Source organism: Populus euphratica, unplaced genomic scaffold (assembly GCF_000495115.2).
Source record: "Populus euphratica unplaced genomic scaffold, PopEup_1.0 scaffold2095.1, whole genome shotgun sequence".
Classification (NCBI taxonomy): Eukaryota; Viridiplantae; Streptophyta; class Magnoliopsida; order Malpighiales; family Salicaceae; genus Populus; species Populus euphratica.
In genome coordinates, this window is record NW_011501923.1 from 312 (window position 1) to 20566 (window position 20255).

Genomic DNA, 20255 nt, shown 5'->3' on the forward strand with positions numbered 1-20255 from the left:
AAGCAGTAACCATGGAATTATATTTGTTTTAATACAGGATTAAAATCTGTAATTTTTTATATGATTGTTTCTTGTTATGGGTGTGTTTAACTGGGTGGTTCAACCTTTTTTTTTTGCTTAAAATTTAATTTTTTTTCTTTTTTATTTAACATTATTTTTTATGTTGAATCATTTTTATATTATAAAAATATTTTTAAAATAATAAAAAAAATTATTTTGATACATTTGTGAATAAAAAATACTTTAAAAAATAATTATTTTCACACTTTTATATATCTCCTATATTGGTTATGGATGTTTTTGCACATTAAGGTCAAATAAAAAATAAAATAAAATGCATTATTTATTTTATTTCTAAATTTCTTAATTTATAATCATAGAACTTATGATACTTTTCTGCATATTTCTTTCTAAGATTTAATTAAGTGATTAATAGCAAATCTAAAAATGTTACATTTTACATTGAAAAAAATGGTAAAGCTATTACAATTGTGAAAGTATATCATTATTTTCGTATGGAAAAAGAGCCAAAACTCAAATAAATTTAAAATATATGAATCTTATTGGTAGCTTTATTTTGGTGCTCAAAATATAGTTCTTCTGTTTTGTTTTTTTATTTTATTTTAAAAGTGTTTATAAAAAAAATTAAATTTTTATTTATTTTTTTACTTTATTTAAATTAATATGTTTTTAGTATTTTTTATATCATTTTGATGCATTAATGTAAAAAATAATTTTTAAAAAATAAAAAAATATTATTTATATATTTTTTAAATAAAAAATACTTTAAAAAATAATTATAACTATACTCTCAAACACCAGCTTATAAAAATTATCTCAAATTCACATCCTAATGAAGTTCCTCAACATTGAGGAACTTGATTGTCAGTTCAAGAATTATTGTATACTTAAATTGCATGAAGTTAAAATTAAGGGACTTAATTGAAAAATAAACTACTATAAGTGACGATTCTTTTGTGCTTACGAGAAAAACAGAACAACTCAAGTAAAGACATGGAAGAGTACTCGTAAGAAAAGTTTTCTAACCGCTACTTTGTCGATTTTGAACGAAAAAAATGATATTCTTTCACGCGCTGTTCGAGAGGCTGTGTTTCACGATCCAATTAAAATGATGATTGGTGGGATTTGTTAAATAATAGAGGTGAGATTGTGTTTTCTGATCACCCTACTTTTCATTCTTGTTTCATTTTAATCTTATTACAGTTTTTTGTTTCAATTCAATCCCTCAACTTCTACGTTCATTCTATTTCTCAATCTAGTGAAAATATTATTAAAAGAGTTTCATATTAATAGAGAATATTATTATTAAAACAATGCTATGATATTATGTTGTGTCGGTATTAATTTCGTTTTAAATGAATTTATTCTCATATTATTTTTCCTTCTTTATTACTTTTCTTTTGGTTTACTAGATGTTTTTTATGTCGTTCAAGGGAAAACACAGGAAAAAAAAAAATTAAATTTTTCAAGGGTCGTAAACATATTTTATACTTGGGAATTTGGCGACGCCTTAGGTGGGTAAGTGACCTGGCCCCAACGTGTTTGAAGAGGGGGACTGGATTGCCCTTGTGTGGGGTAGGGTGCCTGTATGCTTATTATGAGCGAGTGCCTTGTTTGAAGAGTGGGGACTAGATTGCCCTTGTGTAGCGTAGATTTGCCTCTATGCTCACGAACGAGTGCCTTGTTGCTGGGTGTTCTTTGTACCATTTCACACAGGGCAATGCAGCAACGTATAGAAGAGCCCAAGCTATGAGGAGGAGATCTTTTCATTGAATACGGCGACCAACATGTATAGTTGTGTAAACCAACATTTAGAAATCCACACAATATCTACTCTTTAACATGCTAACATTCATCTACATCTGTCTTTGAAGTATGAAGGGCCATTCGTTGCCACAAAATCCAGAACTTTATTTCGTTTCAGAAATTTCAGCAGGCCCTTCTTCCCTTTCTCTCTATAGAACGAACTTTGCTATCTTGACTCGTTAAGTTTACAACAGATCACTGACTCCTGGCAATGGATTGTGTCTAATGTACAGCGAGGTGTGGTCATGCACGTGTCATATTTAACGATCTCTGTTTCATGGCTCTCCATTTTTAACTGTCTCGGGCAAAGATGGTGAGGATCCCCCGCTGATTTTGCTTGGTGCTGGTGTATTTCTTCGTGATTGGCGCTTTGTAGGCACTAAGACACTCTCAGTTTCCATCTTTCCGCTCAGAAGGTCGTCTTCATCAATATCATCATCATCAACTTTGAAAACTGGATGAACATAAGCACTCTGAAGGTAGGCTTTCAGATTAAAGTTCGGATCCCTTGCTCGTTCCAGGGTATCTTTCATCATTGCTTCCTGAAAACCATGGTTCAAGACGACAAGATTAGTGGTGTGCAGGTGCATCTTTTGAGTAATTTTTCTACAATCTAAATAAACTATTCATTAGCACATCAATCAATCAAATAACTTGAAAGGCTTCGAGTTAATTAAACTAAACTTATTGATAGTATCAAATGCCAGGGTTGGCCATACATAGAACATAACCTGAGTTTGTAACGGAACATTTTCAGCTACTCTATATTGACATATATGCAGATGATATACTAAAATAAATTCATAATTTCATATAAGAAATTATCAGTATTATGCAGGCAAATCAATTGAGAGCAAACAAGGGAGTACAGAAAAATCAAAGCAAACAAAAAGCATCAACTCCACAGTATGCAGACACACAAATCACCTGTAATGGATATTTGACAAATGCAGATTTGTGGCGTCCATTGCAGAACATATGAAACCATATAGTGAGGACAGGGAGAGCAATGAGGAATGGTGTTGACTGTGCAGCTTCTTTTGTACTCATCAGTCCCATCAGAGCCAGCTGCGAGATTACTAGTGCAGTAATAACACGCCCATGGACATCAGGCCAGAATGCTGCACCACTTTCATACTCTTGGTTGTAAACATTTATGATCTGCATAAATGTAAGGCATAGGGAAAAGGTAAATATATTGTATCCAATTGCACTAAACCTGGGTCCAGTAAATCTTCCAAGTTGGATTAAGTTGTATGGTTTTGAACATTTAGTTGGCACAAGGCATTAACCATATGCAACTGAATTGTTCTTGGATTGAACATCATATAACCAATAGTATCAACTTGTTACCTGATGACGGAACACTGCAAAGGCGAAGGCAAAGAAAATAATTATGAATGGAAGGAGAACTGGTGTCACTGTGGCATATACAAGCCCTAGCAGAAAATATAATTGTATACGGGGTTCACCGCTGTTAAAACCAAGACTTCCAGGATCCATTGCCTCTTCCCTGTCCTTTTCAGTCTTCACCAAAAGGAAATTTTTCAAGTGGTAGAGTACCAGTGGTTTCAACATTAAAACTTCTCCGGCTATGCCAGCCCATCCGTCAACCATTATATAGGTTATGAAGAAAGTTGCTTTCATTGGAACAGCTACACCAATTGTTTTAGGAATTCTGCCACATAAATAAATGAAAAAATGAGAAAAGAAGAAAAATATAATAAAAACTTAAGGGAAGTTGTAGATGATAAAATGAAAAACATATTCACGTAGCGGGTTCCATACCAGGAAAAGGGAAGAAATCATGAATAAACAGTCTATCAAATCAGTCAAGTATAAAAGGATTCTAGATTGATGAAAAGTGAGAATAAAATAAATTACTGATTGGAGGATAAAAAAATTTACAGTCAATAAAATATATGTTAATGGAAGACTTGAAGGAGGCACATCCCATGGACAAACCTTCAAACATGGCTCACCCATGTAGAGTAATTAAATACTGAAATAACATTCCTTGCCCATTAACACTACCGACAATTTTTGGCTCTTAAAGCATACATTACCGCTCACCCTAATGCAATCAAGTTCCCTTAAATATGCATACACCCTTGTAGAGTAATTAAATACTGAAGACAATATATTTGATAAAAAAGTGAGAGTAACATACTCGTTAGCAGACTGCTTAATAAAAGAATTTAGCTGTTCAAATGCGGCTCCAGTGAGTATGCTCCCTAGGAATACATTGATAATGAGGAAAATATAGTATCTCGTTGCTGATCTCCTTTCCAAAGATGATAGAGATACAAAGCCTTCAAACTTAGACATGATCATCAATATTGTTGGCAGGAAGATAAGGAAGAGCTTCAATACAATGCCAGGAAGAAAACCTTGGATAACAGATTTGATAAATTTTCTGCATATTAAATAATGAAACAATTAGTAATTTCTAACAAAGAAAACTTGCAACTAAGTCAGAAGGCACTGTGATGGAAGAAACGTACATTTCAATAACAGACTTCAGAAAAGGGGCTCTTTTCTCTATTCCCTCAATACTTGCTAGGGCTTGTACAGATGCAATAGGTATCATGAAAAAGAAGGTAAGGAAAAAGAAAGCAACTCCAATTATCAGCCTCCTGACATTGAGTGACATGTACGGAATGGCTAAGTTTTGCCAATATACATCACGAGGCTCCGGAGCCCACTCTGTTAACCACAAAGTTGGATTTCTTGATTGTTGAGTTTGTGCACACACAGCTGCACCCCATCGAGTCTTGAATGAAACAAATGCTGCTGGCATGATAGACTTTGGATCCTTGAAAACCCTTTTCCTCTCTTCTTCTATCTGAATAATACCAAAATGATCCATGACTCAAATTAGTATGATGATGCAAATAGTAACTGGTGAGAATATGCAGCATCTCTTTACTCATTAGAGTGAGCCTAAAACCAACTAATAAACTTCATGGACTTTTGAACAAGAGGTTGCCAGATTATATGCTTAAAAAAAATAAAAAATAAAAACAAAACGTTCAAAATTTTTGAGAGATCAGGGAATTTAGATAAGAAATTGAAGCTGCTTACTTCTTCTGACAGTTTCTCAATCTCTGATATGTGATAATCGATTGCATCCACTTTCCCCCCCCAAAGCCCAAGGAAACCAGTCTGAAACATCCAAGAACCGTCAGGTTGAGGTCAAAACCGAAATTAGGTTTAGGAAAAAAAATAATAGGCTATCAGATTGAATTTTGAGAATTACCTTCATCTGAGGCCTCTGCGATTGATCCCTGGAGTACTTGAGTTGGTAGTAGCAAAGCCAGTTCTGCTTTTTTTTCTTCTTCTTGACCAAGCTGGCTAGTTTGTTGGCATTGCACACCACCTGCATTAAAACTTTTATAAGACAAAAATTTACAAATTGAAGTACAAACTATCCTAGAATTTCAGGTGCATAAGAAAGTGTGAGGGTTTAATGAATACTCCAGCAAGTAAAAGGTCCATTTAAAGCCACTGAATAGATCATGTGTGGTACACAACATGTTGCCTCCTCAACCCACCAAACCTTTTCCCTATCCCTTGCTGTTTAATTCAAATAAAGAAAGGCTAGGAAGAGCTGCAACACTCACCTAGTCAAGAAAATTGTGTTCTTTATGACAACAACATTTTCCACTAATCACCTCAGCAATACAACATACTCATAAAAAACACGCGGAGGTGCACATTCTTAGATCAACAAATAAAAAATCCTAGCATTTCTTTTTTATCATTTTTAAGAGTCCAAAGACAATAAATGCAGAGTAGTTAATTGGAGCAACTCTCTGTTAAATTGCTATTTGGAAAGAATGAAGTCTCTATGTCCAGCATGGAATGTGACACTGTTACACAGCCACAAATAGAAACAAGAAAATGTTGGCATTTAAAGCAATTAACTATAAGGTTTTCAACATTCCAAATCAGACACAACTCCTGTAATAACACTTTGTCAATTCAACGTCAGTTCTGGAATAAAAATTGGCACTTGATGCAATCAAACTTTAAGTTTTGCAATAAATCATCGAAACCACCAGAGATAAAATTGGGACAAGAACATGAAAAGAAAGAACAATAGCTGAGGGAAGCAGTTTGCTTATGGAAGATGGCAAGCATGTGCACATATGGAAAAGCTATGATCAAATGCATTCAAGTGAATGCCTCATAATGTTACCTAAAATCATTGAAGATATATAATTTATCAAGTACCAGTAGCACACATTGATCCGCATAATGCCCACACACACATTTGAAAAAAATGGTTTCCTATATTTTTCAGAACAAAATTGGTGCTGACTATTCCATGTCATCAAATAAATTCATAGCTTTCTACCAAAGATTATTTACAATATAAATTTTGTTTGAGCAGGCACATACCCGATGAGTGAGGTAATGATCTGGATGATTCACTAGAAAAAAGTGCTCCACAAGCTCACTGACAGTTTCATCTGGATCTGGAGGTACATTCCTAACAAGGACCTGGGAAGAGTAAACTCAATGATGCAAGTTTCTTAAATAGGAGGGCAAGCTAACTACCCCCTACCAATTCTGAAAATATTCACAAATGGAATTCATTTCTTTAAATAGAAATTGAGGAACAAGCTCAGGGTTGAGGGAAAAAAACTCTAAAAAGAAATAAATCAATAAGGAAAATAGTTCATCTTACAGTGAATTGATCTGGACGACGTCTTTCTGAGGAAAGAAATTGCAACCTCATCGAAGCAACTTTCTCATACTCCCTTAGCAACACGTAGCACGTCCAGAAAGTAAAGGCATAAGCCATCACTATATGCGTCCAAAATCTGCAATGCAATAAATATAAATATAGGGGCACACTGAAAAAGAACAGGAGAAGATATTCCTGGAAGTAGAAGATGGTAGGATGTGAACAAAAAAATACAAAACAACATGTGATTGTCTTGAGGAATAAGTATTCGACAGATACATAATAATTTACATGTATTCTACAGATACAGAATAATCTATGCGTATAGTTATCCATAAAGGGTCATTATGCTATATAACATGGTAAAAGAATTGTGATCAATATATCTGAATGTATCAAGATTCATCAAAACTCGGAGATGACAAGGAAGCAGAAGTTAGCAAAGGACGATGGATTCCTACCTTTGTGATTTAAGTGGTATATTCGAAATTGAAAGCTTGTCAATATCACTAGCAGTCACGTTGGCCACCATCTTGACTGCCTCTAGAGCATTATTGGTGTAATTGACTGGCACCAGAATCGCCAAAGCAAGGAATGATATAGGTACAAAAATCTTAAGTCTGCGTAGGCAACAAAATCGAGCTCAGCACATACTAACAAATGACATAAACATTTTCAGAAACATCTAGATAGCACAAGTACAGCATCCAATCTTTCATCAACAAATGAGCATAGAAAAAGAGCGAGAAACAAAAGGAAAACGGATTCCCCCATCAAGTAAATGCGCAAGTAAACAGCAGAATCCAACCCTGCATGATCAATAAGCTCAGGCTCCGGCATTTTAAGCGCTTCCGGCATCCAATTTAAAAACCGGATATATGACCTAAAGTCTAAATTCACCACCCTACGAACAAATGCCCCAGAGCGCGAGGGGCTGCTTCTTAAGCCCTTCAGATACCATTTTGGAAAGTAAACTCTATCGTTGAAGGGTTGTAGCCTCAAAATTGCAAATGCCAATAAGAAAATGAATGCACTCAGTAAATTTATAGCCCCCGAAACCGCTATATCTGCAAGCGTTGCCATTTATACCTTCAAAAAAAGAACCAAAACAAAAACCTTATAAAAAACATTAAAAACAAACAACTTCTCAAGCAAATTTAAAAACCATATAAGAAATTCAACTACTATATTTAACATCCAACAGCTCCTTTCAATCCCTATACGTCAAAACAAAAGATAGCAACTTTTCAAGTAAAATCTCTAAAAGATCATCTTTTTATACTTATAAAGCAAATCAATCAAAATTAAACGAATCCTAATCACACATCAAATTAATCTCCATATTCAATAAATTTTTCCATCTGCCAGAATCCAGAAAACACATCGAATAACAGGGAAAAAAATCAACACAGCAGGTAAACCAAAGGAGCTCAAAAAGAAATTTGCTTACTAGTAACCAACTTCTTTCCTTATCTCCAATGATATATTGACCTCTCAATCTTCAAAACAAAAAAAACCGAGAAAGTTGAGTTAGCAAGTGTTTGGATAACTTTATAGCTTAATCCAAGAAAACAGTATGCTTCCTCTCCGTTTGAAAGGATAAGTAGCTAGCACGCTACCACACACGCCTTCAGTAATTATTGTACTAATAAATACAGATCAAAAGGTAAGGTCCGAAAATGGGAATATAGAGTACAAGAAGATGAAGATGGGGAGAAAGTAGAAAAAAAAAGATATCGGAAAGTGAAAATTTCCCGTTCTCGTTGTTTCGATGCTAACGTTATCGATTTCAGACCATCTTTTTTTATAGTGCTAAAAAAGTGCGCTTTCTGTCTCAGCTCGACTCCAGAAATGAGAGCTACAATTCAGTACTGCATTTTCACGATTATTTCATTTTAGTCCTTAAACCACTAATTCTTGTAGATTCACCATTTCTGTCTTGAAATTAAGTTCCCATATCACTTTTTTTTTTTTTTTTTTGATGTGGCTGGTTGTGGTGTCCCATCACCATATCTTTATTTTGGTGCTCAAAATGCAATCAAATCCTAAGCTTTTGAGAATTGTATCAAACTCACTAGTATTTTGTTTTTTCAGGAAATGTGATTGAGGAACTTGATTGTTAGTTCAATAATAATTGTAATTAAATTGCATGATGTTAAAGTTAAGGGACTTAATTGAAATTACACTACCATAAGCGAACACTATTTTGTATTTAGGAAAAAAACAAAACAACCCAATTAAGACAAATAGTATTATTTTATGCTCTTACACGTAAGAGTACTTGTGACAAGCCAACACTCGTGTCGGCAAGTTGCCAGGTGGTATTTGTAACGGCTACTTTGCGGATTGTGAAAGGAAGAGGACATCTTTTCACGCGCTGCTTGGGAGGCTGTGGCTCACGATCCAATTAAAATGGTGATTAGTGGGATCTGTGAGAGATTGTGTTTTTTGATCACCCTGCTTTCATTTTTGTTTAGTTTAATCTTCTTACTATCTTAAGTTTCAATTTAGTCCCTCAACTGCTATAATCATTCTATCTCTCAATCTACAATCACTAAAGATCATCTCGAAAAGAGTTGAAAACAAGATCATATTAGTATAAAATAATTTTATTCCACGCAAATTTGTCGTACAAAACAGGGAATACACTCCATAAAAGGACGACATTAAGATCATAGATCAAGAGAGGACCATATTGGAACATAAGTAAGGAAACAGGGACCAAATGGTACCCTATGAAAACAATATTTATGGAGAGGCAAGTGGATAAAGTGTGGATTGCGTGTGCGCTTTGAAACTGGGGGAGACAGCAAGCAGTGAGTTGGTGGTGACCGGCTTTACAGTAAACGCTGTCTTAGTTTTCCAACTGTTTTACTGAGCATGCATGTTGACTCCAATTTTATTTAGGATCGACACGATTTTATTTTTTTTATTTTTTTATTTGTAGATAATGATATTTTAGGATTGGGACATCACAAGTCAAAATTCGATGATTATGCAGAAAAAAGACTTTAAATTTCTTTTTCTTTTTTATATATATATTAAAAAAAAAAAAAAAACCTGGAACTAACGTGAGCTCAAGACCTTCCACCGCCGCGGCATAGAAAGACGGGTGGGGATGGTGTGCCGTTCGTGTGTGGTTGGTGGCCGTCCAAGGAGGAGAAGATTGATTTAAGAGCAGAAATTATGACTTTTTTTTTTAATTTCTTACCGTTCATTTCAACAAGAATTAAATCCCACGTGAGATGATTCAATCAAGAAATTAAGAGTTTTTGCTGCTGGATTATTTAATTAATTCAATGATATATCTTGGCCTGCCCACTGGCCGGTGGACCAAATCTGCCCACACAAATGAAAATAAAGTTAGGAGTGGTTGAAACATTGATTAATTTAATATTGGAATATTGAAGGCGATGCTACTCCGTCGGATTTGGATTTATTTTATATATCATAACAATAACAATTCTTGGCATGATCATCATTTCATGGGAGGACTTCGGAAGGAAGGGGCCAAGAGAGTCCGCATACTTGAAGCCATCCAAGATCTGTATTTGTTCAACAACCGCTCTATCATCCTCATGAAGTCGCCAATATTGTCAAGCCTGTGGAAGAAAACGCTTCCAAGAAAGGTCATCTTTAATTTGTTGCGTGAAGGTGAATTTGTTGAAGAAGAAGCACCCTGGGATGGTGCTTTTTTTTGGCTTTTCATCGTAGTTTCAATACTCGAAGTTTTGTTGGATTTGGATATTAGCCGAGGTGCCAAAAGGAAGATTGATTTGGATAGTGGTTTACTCCTTCACGTCCATCGCACACTGTATTTCTTGGGGAGATCATAGTCACTTCTCTACCATAGAAGGTAAACCTGAAGGGGGAACACATAACTTTGAGTTTGGTTGATTGACTGCATGATAAATTTATTTAAAAAAAGCTTGAAGTCGTGCTATAATTAAAGATGATTCCGTACAATAATTCAATAGAGAAACTCTTGGTTAGTGTTATACGAAAGAAGAGATAAACACTTATATATACAATAAATAGAAACTTATTTTGTTAGAAAGTAAGAGACGAGGAAATGAAAATAAATATTTCCCAGTAATTTCGTCTTTTGTCTTGTAATAGCAGCCAAACGATGCCTAAGATTCCTTCTAAAGCAAGCACACTATATATTACAAATGGAAGGATAAATTTGCCCCTAAACTATCTTATATGTCTTAATCAGGTCTCCCACCAATGGATTGTCTCAATCAAGTACCCTTAGGCCTCAACTACTCCATTTTTTATCAACCAAACCCTGTTGTCATCTAAAGGTGTGTATATATATATAGGATTGTTGTAGAGGAAAATTTTATAATACAAGGAAAATAACTAATAATATTTTATTAGTTACTCTCAACTACAAATTTTCACAAGAAAAAAATTACAAGTTTTGGAAAAATAAATAATTACACGTGAAATGAATATGGAAAGAAAATAATTTAGAAATTCAAAGAACAAAGTTAATAAAACAGAAAAAAATATAATCAGGATTTATAGTGGTAACAATCATTGCAATGCACAGGCATTATCATGGAATGAACCAACACCCTCAATCGTCAGGGTTGGATGAAAGTATCATAAGTGCTACCACAACTGATCTCATGCTTGGTCTTAGTTTGAGGAATTTCCTGTGTGTACAAGCTCTAGCAAGCTGAGCCATCTGTGAACAAAACAAAAAACTAAAGTATTTTAGTGATGACACAGGTCTAGATTGCAGAAACTTGGATTTCCTGTGATCAAATTTCACCTTGCAAACGGAGTCAAGAGGGTAGTCATCTCCAAGCCTAGGATCAACTAGTTTAGGGAAATTTTCTCTTGGATCAGGCTGTCTCAGAACATCCTCGAACTGCAGAAGATCCAGACATACAAGACAAGTTATTAAATGTACTCACGAGGCATGTGAGCAATGAGGCACTTCCAACTTCGGTAAGCTTTGTCAAACCAAAATCTGCAACCTGTACAAAATATTATCTTGGAGTACTCTTCACATAAATAGACTTCAGAGGCTACAGTATGAATACGGGACGATCGACAACCTATCCGCGGAAGTTTTTGTCTATCAGAATGTTTGCTGATTTGACAACATGGTGGATATTTACAGGTACAGTATGCTCATGGATGTATTCAGGGCCTCTGGCCAAGTCTAGAGCTATGTGAACCCTAGCTCACCATGGCAACGGAACCTTCCCTGGGAAAAGAACAGATCTTCAACATCATCATTAGAATAACTTGACACAAAAGCTAGAAATTGATTATGTAGATGCATTCTTACCCGAATTATTAGCAAATGTTGACTTAGATTTTCATTCTCAATGAACTCATTGACCAAGAATAAGGAATCTTCATTGCCAAAAAATTAGTAAATATAAACGAAAACAACAATGATTTTTTTTTTCTTGTCGGTATTTTATGGTGATATTTATAGATCAAAATTTTTCATCGATAAATACAAACAAAAATATATCGTCAATATATATCGAGGACATTGTAGTTGGAATAGAAGGAATTAAAAAAAAAACCAAACAGTGTTATTGTAACCCAATTTTGGCCAATTAGCCTTTTAATTTAATTTTACAGGGTTTAAAATATAAAATTAAAATATCAAAGATTTATTTCAATTAAAAGTATGATTTATTAACTTGCGTGAAAACTAGAGACTATAATGTGTTTTTGTCATTCTATCTTTATCTTCAAGATAATTTATATTTTTAAGATAATCCTTATCTTTAAGATAATAATAGTTATCCGCTTTTAAATTTAATTCTTAATCAAATTCAAGCTTCAAAAAAAAATGAGTTTGATAGAAATTTTGTTTCTCATATGCGAAGGGACCCTGGTACTATAAATACAAATCTCAGTGTATGCACAAAAAGGGAAGATAATATAGAGAAAAAAAAACAAAGGAAAAAAATAGAGAAAAAAAACAAGGGAGATGATGGAAGTGAGAAAATAGAGGAAAGAACCTAAAAAAAACCAAGAACAGAGGGAGGAAAGACCAAAAAAAGGAGGAGAAGGAGAGCATTCTGCAGTCGATGCTTGCATTGTTACCTTCACCTTCGCCTTTGGCTTCACCAAGTAAAATCTTATTCTTCTCTCTGTTTTTGTGTAATTGTTGCAAGAAAATAGTGTACGCTTGGGTTGAGCCACGAGTGCCTGCTCCCCAGCCAGGTCACTGGCTTAGAGCCAGTGACTAGGCTGGGTCTGTTGGGTCCAGCCCAGACAAAAAAAACAGAGATAGAGTGGGTCGAATCTAGACTTTAGATCCAACCGACCCAAATCATGTTCATTAAGGGTATGTTTTGCCAAACAGACTCTTATGCTTTAGCCATAATTTTTATTCTCATTTTAGTTGGATATTTGATCAAACAAGCTCCTTTTCGATATCAAAAAATTTCAAAAATATTTGGAGATCTTTGTTGATTTCAAAAATATCTCACACTTTGATTTATTTTTTTCTTTGTGTTTTGTATTTTTTAAGTTATATGCTCAATCTGTGATTTATTGTTGTTAAATGTAAATATGTCGTGTAATATTTTTTTATTTCTATCTAAAAAGAAAAAATAATAATAAAGGATAAATAAGAAAAAAATAACATAGAAAATTTTTTCTTTTAATTTATTTTTTGCAAAAATATTCACTGACGTTAGAGTTAGAAGTATCGTATTTTTTGAATTTGTGCGATATTTACAAACACCAAAGTTGAAAATATTCATAGGAATTGTTCACTGACACCAAAGTCAGGAACATGAAAGGAAGAATAAGTAAGAAAAAAAAAAGAACAAATTCTTAAGCAATTTTAGACAAAATCAGCAATGCAACCTACTTTAGGTAGGACAATTAGAGGGTGATAGCTTCTTCCTTTTTGTGTAACTAGTCTTATACCATAAAATATCTATTGACCAATTAGGGTTCCTAGTGATCATAATACTAGATGACGACTCCTTGAACAAAATATTTTTCCCTAAAAAAACAAGATGTTAGATATTTGTTCCTTTTTTCAATCGAGAGATAATTTTTAATCGGTCGCCGCGGTATTCGAGTGTGATAAGTGCTATGACGTGTAAGTTTCTACATACATAATTACTGATAAAATTACAGAGAGATTCAAAAAAGTAAATCGTACAATGATGTGGCATTGTGATACCAATAGAATGGCCGACGAAGTCACTGTTGAACTATAACAGCCCGTTGGAAGAAAGATACGGGGACAATCCTTTGATGAAGTCACTCTCCAACGAAATTACCAACGGAGTGAAGTGGATAATTTTTTTAGCGCATTGTTTATCTGTAATATTATCAATAATTTTTTTTTATTAACGATGAATTTACTAATAAACCAAAAATTATCGATGAGGTTTTTTTCTATGGTAGGTATATCTTCTAGAATCCGTCAGTAAAATAATTACCAGCAGTATGTTAGTGTAAACACTAATAGAATTTTTTGTTGAAAAAATTGTTCAATGTGGTAGTAATCGAACACAATATCCTATTAATCACCCGTGCCCCAAATTGTTTTGCAGGCAATACAATGACTATAAGATGATTGAATACTTAAAGATCATTAAGGGAACATAAAATGCATGCAAAGTAATAAATGAGATCCCACAGAAGTTCCTGGATAACTGTTGAATGGTGCCAAAGTTCCCGAGCAAGACCGACATAAAAGGATCAAATATTAATTACCAGGTTTAAGTGATGAACGTGTGTTAAAACCATCAGCTCAGCAAGAAATTTTTTCGATGCTTGCATATCCATCTTCTTGATTGCAGCTTTCTGCAAATACAGTAGGTGGAGGAAAGAGTAAGTTGATTCAGCGCGGAAGGGGTTAGATTCAAGCAATTTAATTAATCCTGTTATGAACGGCACTTAGCCAGTGGATGTTTTTCTCCAGGAGATTTCCTTGTTTCTTTCTTCTACATTTATTAATGATGAATCAATGATTGATAAAGATCATGACAACGAACCTCGCCTCTTAGTTCAGCATAATGCACTGATCCAAACCCACCTTGCCCAATCTTATTATCTATGCTGAAGTCAACAGTAGCCTTAGCAAACTCTTCATAAGAAAACTCCACAGATTGGTCTACTGTAATACGTGATAGCCCCGGAGAACCAAAATGAGCAGCTGTTTCCGAAGTCTTCTCCATTATATTCCCAGACCCTAAAGCCATAGTGCAGAGAAAAATTAAGCTAACCACAAGAGATACAAGGAATCCTATCACGCCCTAGGCCAGGGGCAGGGCTCGTGCGATTGGAACAGCCTCAGGCTTACAAGTGCATTTGCACTGCGTTAGGCTTAATTAGAGTTAGCTACAAGGGTTCAAGAGGTGGCTCGCATCCTCTCCAAGATGTATGATTAATAATTACCAAGTCTAGAGTGAATATAGGCGCTTTCAGCTGTTTCTGGGAGTAATGATACCTCAACCTTCCTTCTTGTATGAAGTCCAAAATAACAACCAGCTGTCCACTTGGCCTGGACTTTGAAGGCTAGGAGGAGAAGAACACAAGAGGCTAACGATTGAATTTGGGTTTGTTTTTTTTTACAATCAGCCTAGATTAAGAGCATGTCAGCTAAGTCATGTTAGATAATAGTGGACAAAACTATGTTGTAGTAAGTCAAGAATGACAATCACTAGATAGCTACCAGCCACCTTCACAACGCTACCTACCATTATTTTTCGCACTTGAAACTTTGACTTTTCATGCTTTTATTTTGTGCATAAATTAATAACTAAATTTATGTTATTTTGTGTAGAAAATAAAAGAAAGAAACACTAAAGAAAAGAAAATGATGAAAGTTAGAAAGTTTGCAATATATATAAACTGTTTTATCTCTCAGGAGTGTTTTAAAAACACCTCTCACACTAATAAACCCATGGTCCATGGTTTAGGGTAGTTCTAGTGGGTTGATACCTGGGCTCATAAAGGATTTTGGCCCGAGACAATCCTCCCTTGCGTATTTATTGTTTTGAAATTCTTCCGTGGCCACTTCCACAGTTTCTCAATTAAATTACAAGAACTCCATGTCCAATCTATTGCATTCTCTTTCGTTGTAGATTGGTCCCGTTATCAAGGGAGGGAGAGAACAATTTTGAAAGCAATCAGGCAACCAAATTCCATCCTTCATCAACTTGTTCAATCTGCTTCTAAATTCTAAACTTGTTCTCTTAATTCGATATGTTCTTATACATTTTCTACTATTCAGTCATGTTTAACTATTTTATATACTCATATACGTTCGAGCAAACTTCATATAGGCTCGTATGATATAGAAATACTAAAATATGAGCAGAAACTGTGAAAAGAATCCTGAGAACTACGTAGTTCTAAAGTATACTCCTACAACCTCTAGGATTTTTCAATGACCCTAACAACACGAAATCAGATACGATTTCTTGAAGAAGAAGATAGACAAGATCTAATGCTCAATAGGTGCCGGAGTATAAGACACCAACAAATATACAGTGCTATAAACATGTGCACAGAAACACAAAGTCTTATCTTCTTGGCCTGATTCATCTGTATTCAAGATTGAAAAGCCCCGTCCGATTTCCCCATAAGTAAATATCCCTGCCATTGGGACCCCAGGAAAGTTAGCCAAGAATGGTGAGCTATCAACATTGCTGTGCCCAAAGAATGACTCACCACGGCCCCAACAAGCGAAAACGAAACCTCCAATAACTTCCTTTTCACCAACACCCCTAGCTGCATGAAGCTGGCAGCTTCTAAAACTCCAATCTAGCTTCAGGTTTCTGAAATTCTTGGAGATATTACTACATGAAGATAAAGCGGCGCTTGGATCTGAATGGTAAAGATGAAAGTAGTCTCCAGTTTTTATGCCAACTCCATCCACAAAAAGGTGCTCTTCATCTCCACTGTTGACAAGCAACTATCTCAATGAGAAGAGAATCTTTGAAAATGGTCTTAAATCAAAAAAAGGAAAAAAGCATCTAAATTAATTTATGGCTATGGTAATGACAAATACCACTGATCAAGACTTATGTTTAATGGGGTGATCAAGACGGAAAATATCCGTAACTTCTGCAATTTTTCAAGTTTTGCACATTCTTTGGAGTACATGGAAAACTACTGCATGAAAAATACAAGGCAAAAATAGAAGATGAGAGTTCAACCACTCACCCCATAACTTCATGGAAAGCAAGAGATCTCATCTGTCTTGGCTTCTCTGGCCCAGCAAAGCATTTTCTTTGTTCAGAAACTCCAATGAACAGTTTAGTTTGGTTTCCCAACTGTAACATATTAAATTATAATTCAGAAAAGAGATAAATACAACAGAAAACTAACAACAACGAAAGGATGTACTGAATTAATTAAGAATCAAGATAATTAATAGGACACTAATTAGTAGACAGCTCAAGAACTTGATGTTCATATATAGTAGCAGAAGTGGCTTGCAACATGCACGAATGAAGGAGAGTGGCAGAGAATTTACATTATGTGTTATTGTCTTTAGACAGTACAGAATTTGCATTGTACAGTACATTTTATCTCGAATGCAATATATTAAAGTGATCAAATCTTATCATATTAAGTCATGATAAATGTTCATTTCAATCCTCAATTTTTTCAAAATTTGCATTTTTATTTTTAATTATTACTTTTTTTAAGCAAATTCAAAATAAAGGGGCCTAATTACAAAATCGTTAAATGAACTGTTTTTCTTCTTTTCAAAAATGACAGGGACTAAACTATACAATGTTCCCAAAAAATCCACTGTCTACAAATCATTTTTCCATAGGAAAACACCAGATGCCTAAAGCATGGCTTTCCAAAAGACTAGATATCATACCTCATTGTTGACATCATCTATAATCCTCTGACCACCTAGAATCTCTTGTCCTCCTTCTCTTCTGACAGTAAGCCATGTACTAAGACCTGTCTCAGATTCCATCTCATTGGCAGAAACTGCCTTGAACCTTGGACCTATTGCAGAAACACCACTTGATAATGCAGAATGGAAATGGATTTCCCCTGTGCCTGCCATTAAGCCAGATTGATCAGGATCAAGAAAAGGCTAGTACATTGTCTATCTATTTTATTTGCAAGAACATAGATGAATAGAGTTAAAATACCAGAAGGCCTGTTTTGATCCCTTGCAAATACAAGAGCAACTGCATCAGAAAAATATTGATCGACGCTCCCATAATAGACATTTCTTGACTCTATGCCACTTCTGTACAGGAATTGAGCTCTCTCGTCGCCGACAACAATTGTTTCCCTCGACATGGCATGATCTGCAACACACAATGCATTATCAACTTCAAGAAGCAATATAGTAGATTGATGCGCGACAGTTTATCATGTCTGGCAAATATTTTAAAAATATAGGCCAAGGACTCTGGTCAGTTTTTTCGCTCTATAGCAGCACAAAAGTTCTCATTGCAGCTTTTCAGTCACAAAAATCTAGGCCAAGGATTTTGGTTGAGAAAAACTCACCCAGCTTTTCCATTACAGGTTTCTGGTCAGTTTTTTCGCTCTGTATCAGCATGAATTAAGGCACATCTTAGCAAGAAACTTTCTGAAGAAATACAAGGATATTTGCAAGAAAATAAGAAAAAAATTAGCTTACTCCAAACATTATAATCAGACTCGGTGATGTGGAATCAGATACTAAAGCTGCATAATTCCTAATATCCATCACGAACTTATCAACCATCGCCACTCCCCGTGCCTGATGTTACCATTTCAGAAAAAATACTCAAGATTAGTTAGCTTATTGTCAACAAATACATAAAGGTCTATGTATTTTCTTCAATTAATACTTTTATGGCTCACCGATTATGCAATTTAAGATTTTTTCCAAGATTTTAACAGTAAGGATATTATCGGACCACCTTTTGCACGCTAAGATTAGAAGACTTCTCGATCCGATCTTAAACAAGCCATCCAAACTTAGAATTTGAGACAGAAAAGATAGAGATAGTGAGGACATATGGGACATGTCCTCCTGTCTTTCCTGTTTTAAAATGACAGAATTCACTTCAAAACTGCACTAGAAACAGATTTATTTTATGTCTGTTTCTATCCTTCCAACCAAACATGTTTCTGTCCTTTTTGTGTTTGTCTACTCTATCCTTGGATACTAACAACTAAGAGCATCATCTTTTAAACGAAGGGTAATTGGTTGCATAATTTGTTACCTTTCTTGGTCGTAGCAGCGGGATGGCATCAACTTTTAGTCCTGGTAAAAATCCCACAGACAACATGATACCAAAGCTTGAGTTTGATGCACCATCAACCCAAAAATCTTCTATCATAACCTACATATTTTTGAAAAGAAGCCACTAATGCATTCTTTCATGTCTCTTAGAAAGAACAAAAGCAAGCAATTAAAAGAATGTTACAGTGCTGACCTCTTTATATTCATCAGTAACAGCATCTCTTCCCATGATTCCACCAGCACAAGACACGATAATTGGAGTTTTGGAACCAAGTTTTGCTCCTAGCTATAACACAAACCGTACAGGTAATCCGACATTAACTTAACAAAAACACCAAAAAAAGAGAAGAAAATCCACAAGAACATGGTTGATGTTGCAGTTAATGTTCAATCTTACAAAATCGAGTATTCCACTCAAATGAACTCCACTCCCAATAACATTTGCAATGGCAAACTGGGGTCTAATTGGCTCCGAGAAAACCTTATTGACAACCTCTTCTAACGCAACCTGTTTGACCATCATCAGAAACAAAAACTCTATTCAAGTTAGAGACTGTACAGTACAGTGATGGCTTTTCTGTTGGGTTTTTTTGAAGACCCGACAAACCTTTTGGACTGGATTGAGAGAAAAAGCGGAGGCAAGCTTTGGTTTATAGAGGATTTGATTGCAATTTCGGTTCCATGATTTGCTTACACAAGCTGCTGATGCAAAGGATAAAGCTGGTATTCGTTTGAGTATGTTTTGGAAAAGGTCGTCGTTTATTGACGCAAAGCCTGTCATTGGCGTTTTAGCTTCTTTTGGTTTTTCCTCCATTGTTGTTGATATCATAATTCTGCAACTTTTGCTTGACCTGAGAGCTGTTTATGGAGAGACCAGCAAAAAAATCAACTTGATATGGGACCCAATATTTTAGGCATATTTCATTTCCGAAAGGAAAATTTAATGGAAAGGACTTGGAATTAAGAAGAGCTCAGGAGACTAGTCAACATGCATTAATGTAAGACTGCATGAAGTAATTTCCAAACTCTTTTTTTCCTATTCTATAAAGTAGAGGTTGAACTCAGTGCATTATTTTCAAGATTCAATCTGGTTCTAAAATAAAAGCCTCAAGTTCAAGTTCACACGATAGAGATTTTATATGTATTTGATTAAACAAAGAATTGTGCATGAGATGAATCAAAAAAGAAAATATATTTGTTTTTCTATTAACTCCATAAAGACAGACTTACGATGATGAGATAAATTCAAAGAAAACCTCTTTTTTTTTTTGGCAAAAGATACTGACACAACCGAACCAACAAGGAAAAAAAAAAAAGGAGCATAAAAAGAGATAGAGTTTTGCCGAAAAAGTCTTCAAAATTATAGCTCTAATTCATATTTTATTATTGAATATTTTTTTTATATATTTTAGATATTCTAACAAGTAAAAAAATTAGGATCCATGGTTTGGGTGATGCTGACTACAAATCTCCATTTGGTTCTTATGTTCTATTTTTGTTCTTAATCATTGATCTCTA

At 34.8% G+C, this 20255-nt stretch overlaps 2 protein-coding genes and 1 long non-coding RNA gene across 3 annotated transcripts; all 3 read right to left on the minus strand.

Moving 5' to 3' along the window:
- Positions 1-1756: 1756 nt before the first annotated feature.
- On the minus strand, positions 1757-8283 carry LOC105118619 (calcium permeable stress-gated cation channel 1-like). Its single transcript, XM_011016599.1, has 12 exons — positions 7971-8283; positions 7290-7609; positions 6982-7140; positions 6521-6656; positions 6232-6333; positions 5087-5206; positions 4912-4992; positions 4332-4672; positions 3998-4243; positions 3181-3505; positions 2755-2988; positions 1757-2369 (listed from the first exon to the last, which is right to left on the minus strand). The coding sequence occupies exons 2-12, from the start codon at positions 7601-7603 to the stop codon at positions 2103-2105; spliced, it is 2325 nt and encodes a 774-aa protein (XP_011014901.1). The 5' UTR covers positions 7604-7609; positions 7971-8283; the 3' UTR covers positions 1757-2102.
- A 2748-nt stretch (positions 8284-11031) lies between these two features.
- On the minus strand, positions 11032-11561 carry LOC105118620 (uncharacterized). The gene is made up of 2 exons (XR_840988.1): positions 11304-11561; positions 11032-11216 (listed from the first exon to the last, which is right to left on the minus strand). It is a non-coding gene; the product is annotated as an uncharacterized LOC105118620 (long non-coding RNA).
- A 4099-nt stretch (positions 11562-15660) lies between these two features.
- Positions 15661-19674, minus strand: LOC105118621 (F-box/LRR-repeat protein At5g63520-like). Its single transcript, XM_011016601.1, has 10 exons — positions 19345-19674; positions 19135-19245; positions 18931-19023; positions 18718-18837; positions 18147-18248; positions 18014-18053; positions 17650-17811; positions 17367-17554; positions 16697-16806; positions 15661-16431 (listed from the first exon to the last, which is right to left on the minus strand). Exons 1-10 carry the CDS (start codon positions 19564-19566, stop codon positions 15975-15977), a joined length of 1605 nt encoding a protein of 534 aa, XP_011014903.1. The 5' UTR covers positions 19567-19674; the 3' UTR covers positions 15661-15974.
- Between the last annotated feature and the right edge of the window lie 581 nt (positions 19675-20255).

Excerpts from the sequence above, each read along its gene's own strand:
- LOC105118619 (XM_011016599.1), bottom strand. The coding sequence starts at position 7,603 with ATGGCAACGCTTGCAGATATAGCGGTTTCGGGGGCTATAAATTTACTG. Across the intron at positions 6,657-6,981 it reads ATACCACTTAAATCACAAAG|ATTTTGGACGCATATAGTGA; the intron begins GTAGGAATCCAT and ends ATTGCATTGCAG. Across the intron at positions 2,370-2,754 it reads TTGTCAAATATCCATTACAG|GAAGCAATGATGAAAGATAC; the intron begins GTGATTTGTGTG and ends CATGGTTTTCAG.
- LOC105118621 (XM_011016601.1), bottom strand. The coding sequence starts at position 19,566 with ATGATATCAACAACAATGGAGGAAAAACCAAAAGAAGCTAAAACGCCA. Across the intron at positions 19,024-19,134 it reads TGAGTGGAATACTCGATTTT|CTAGGAGCAAAACTTGGTTC; the intron begins GTAAGATTGAAC and ends TTTGTGTTATAG. Across the intron at positions 18,249-18,717 it reads CGCTGCTACGACCAAGAAAG|GCACGGGGAGTGGCGATGGT; the intron begins GTAACAAATTAT and ends TGGTAACATCAG.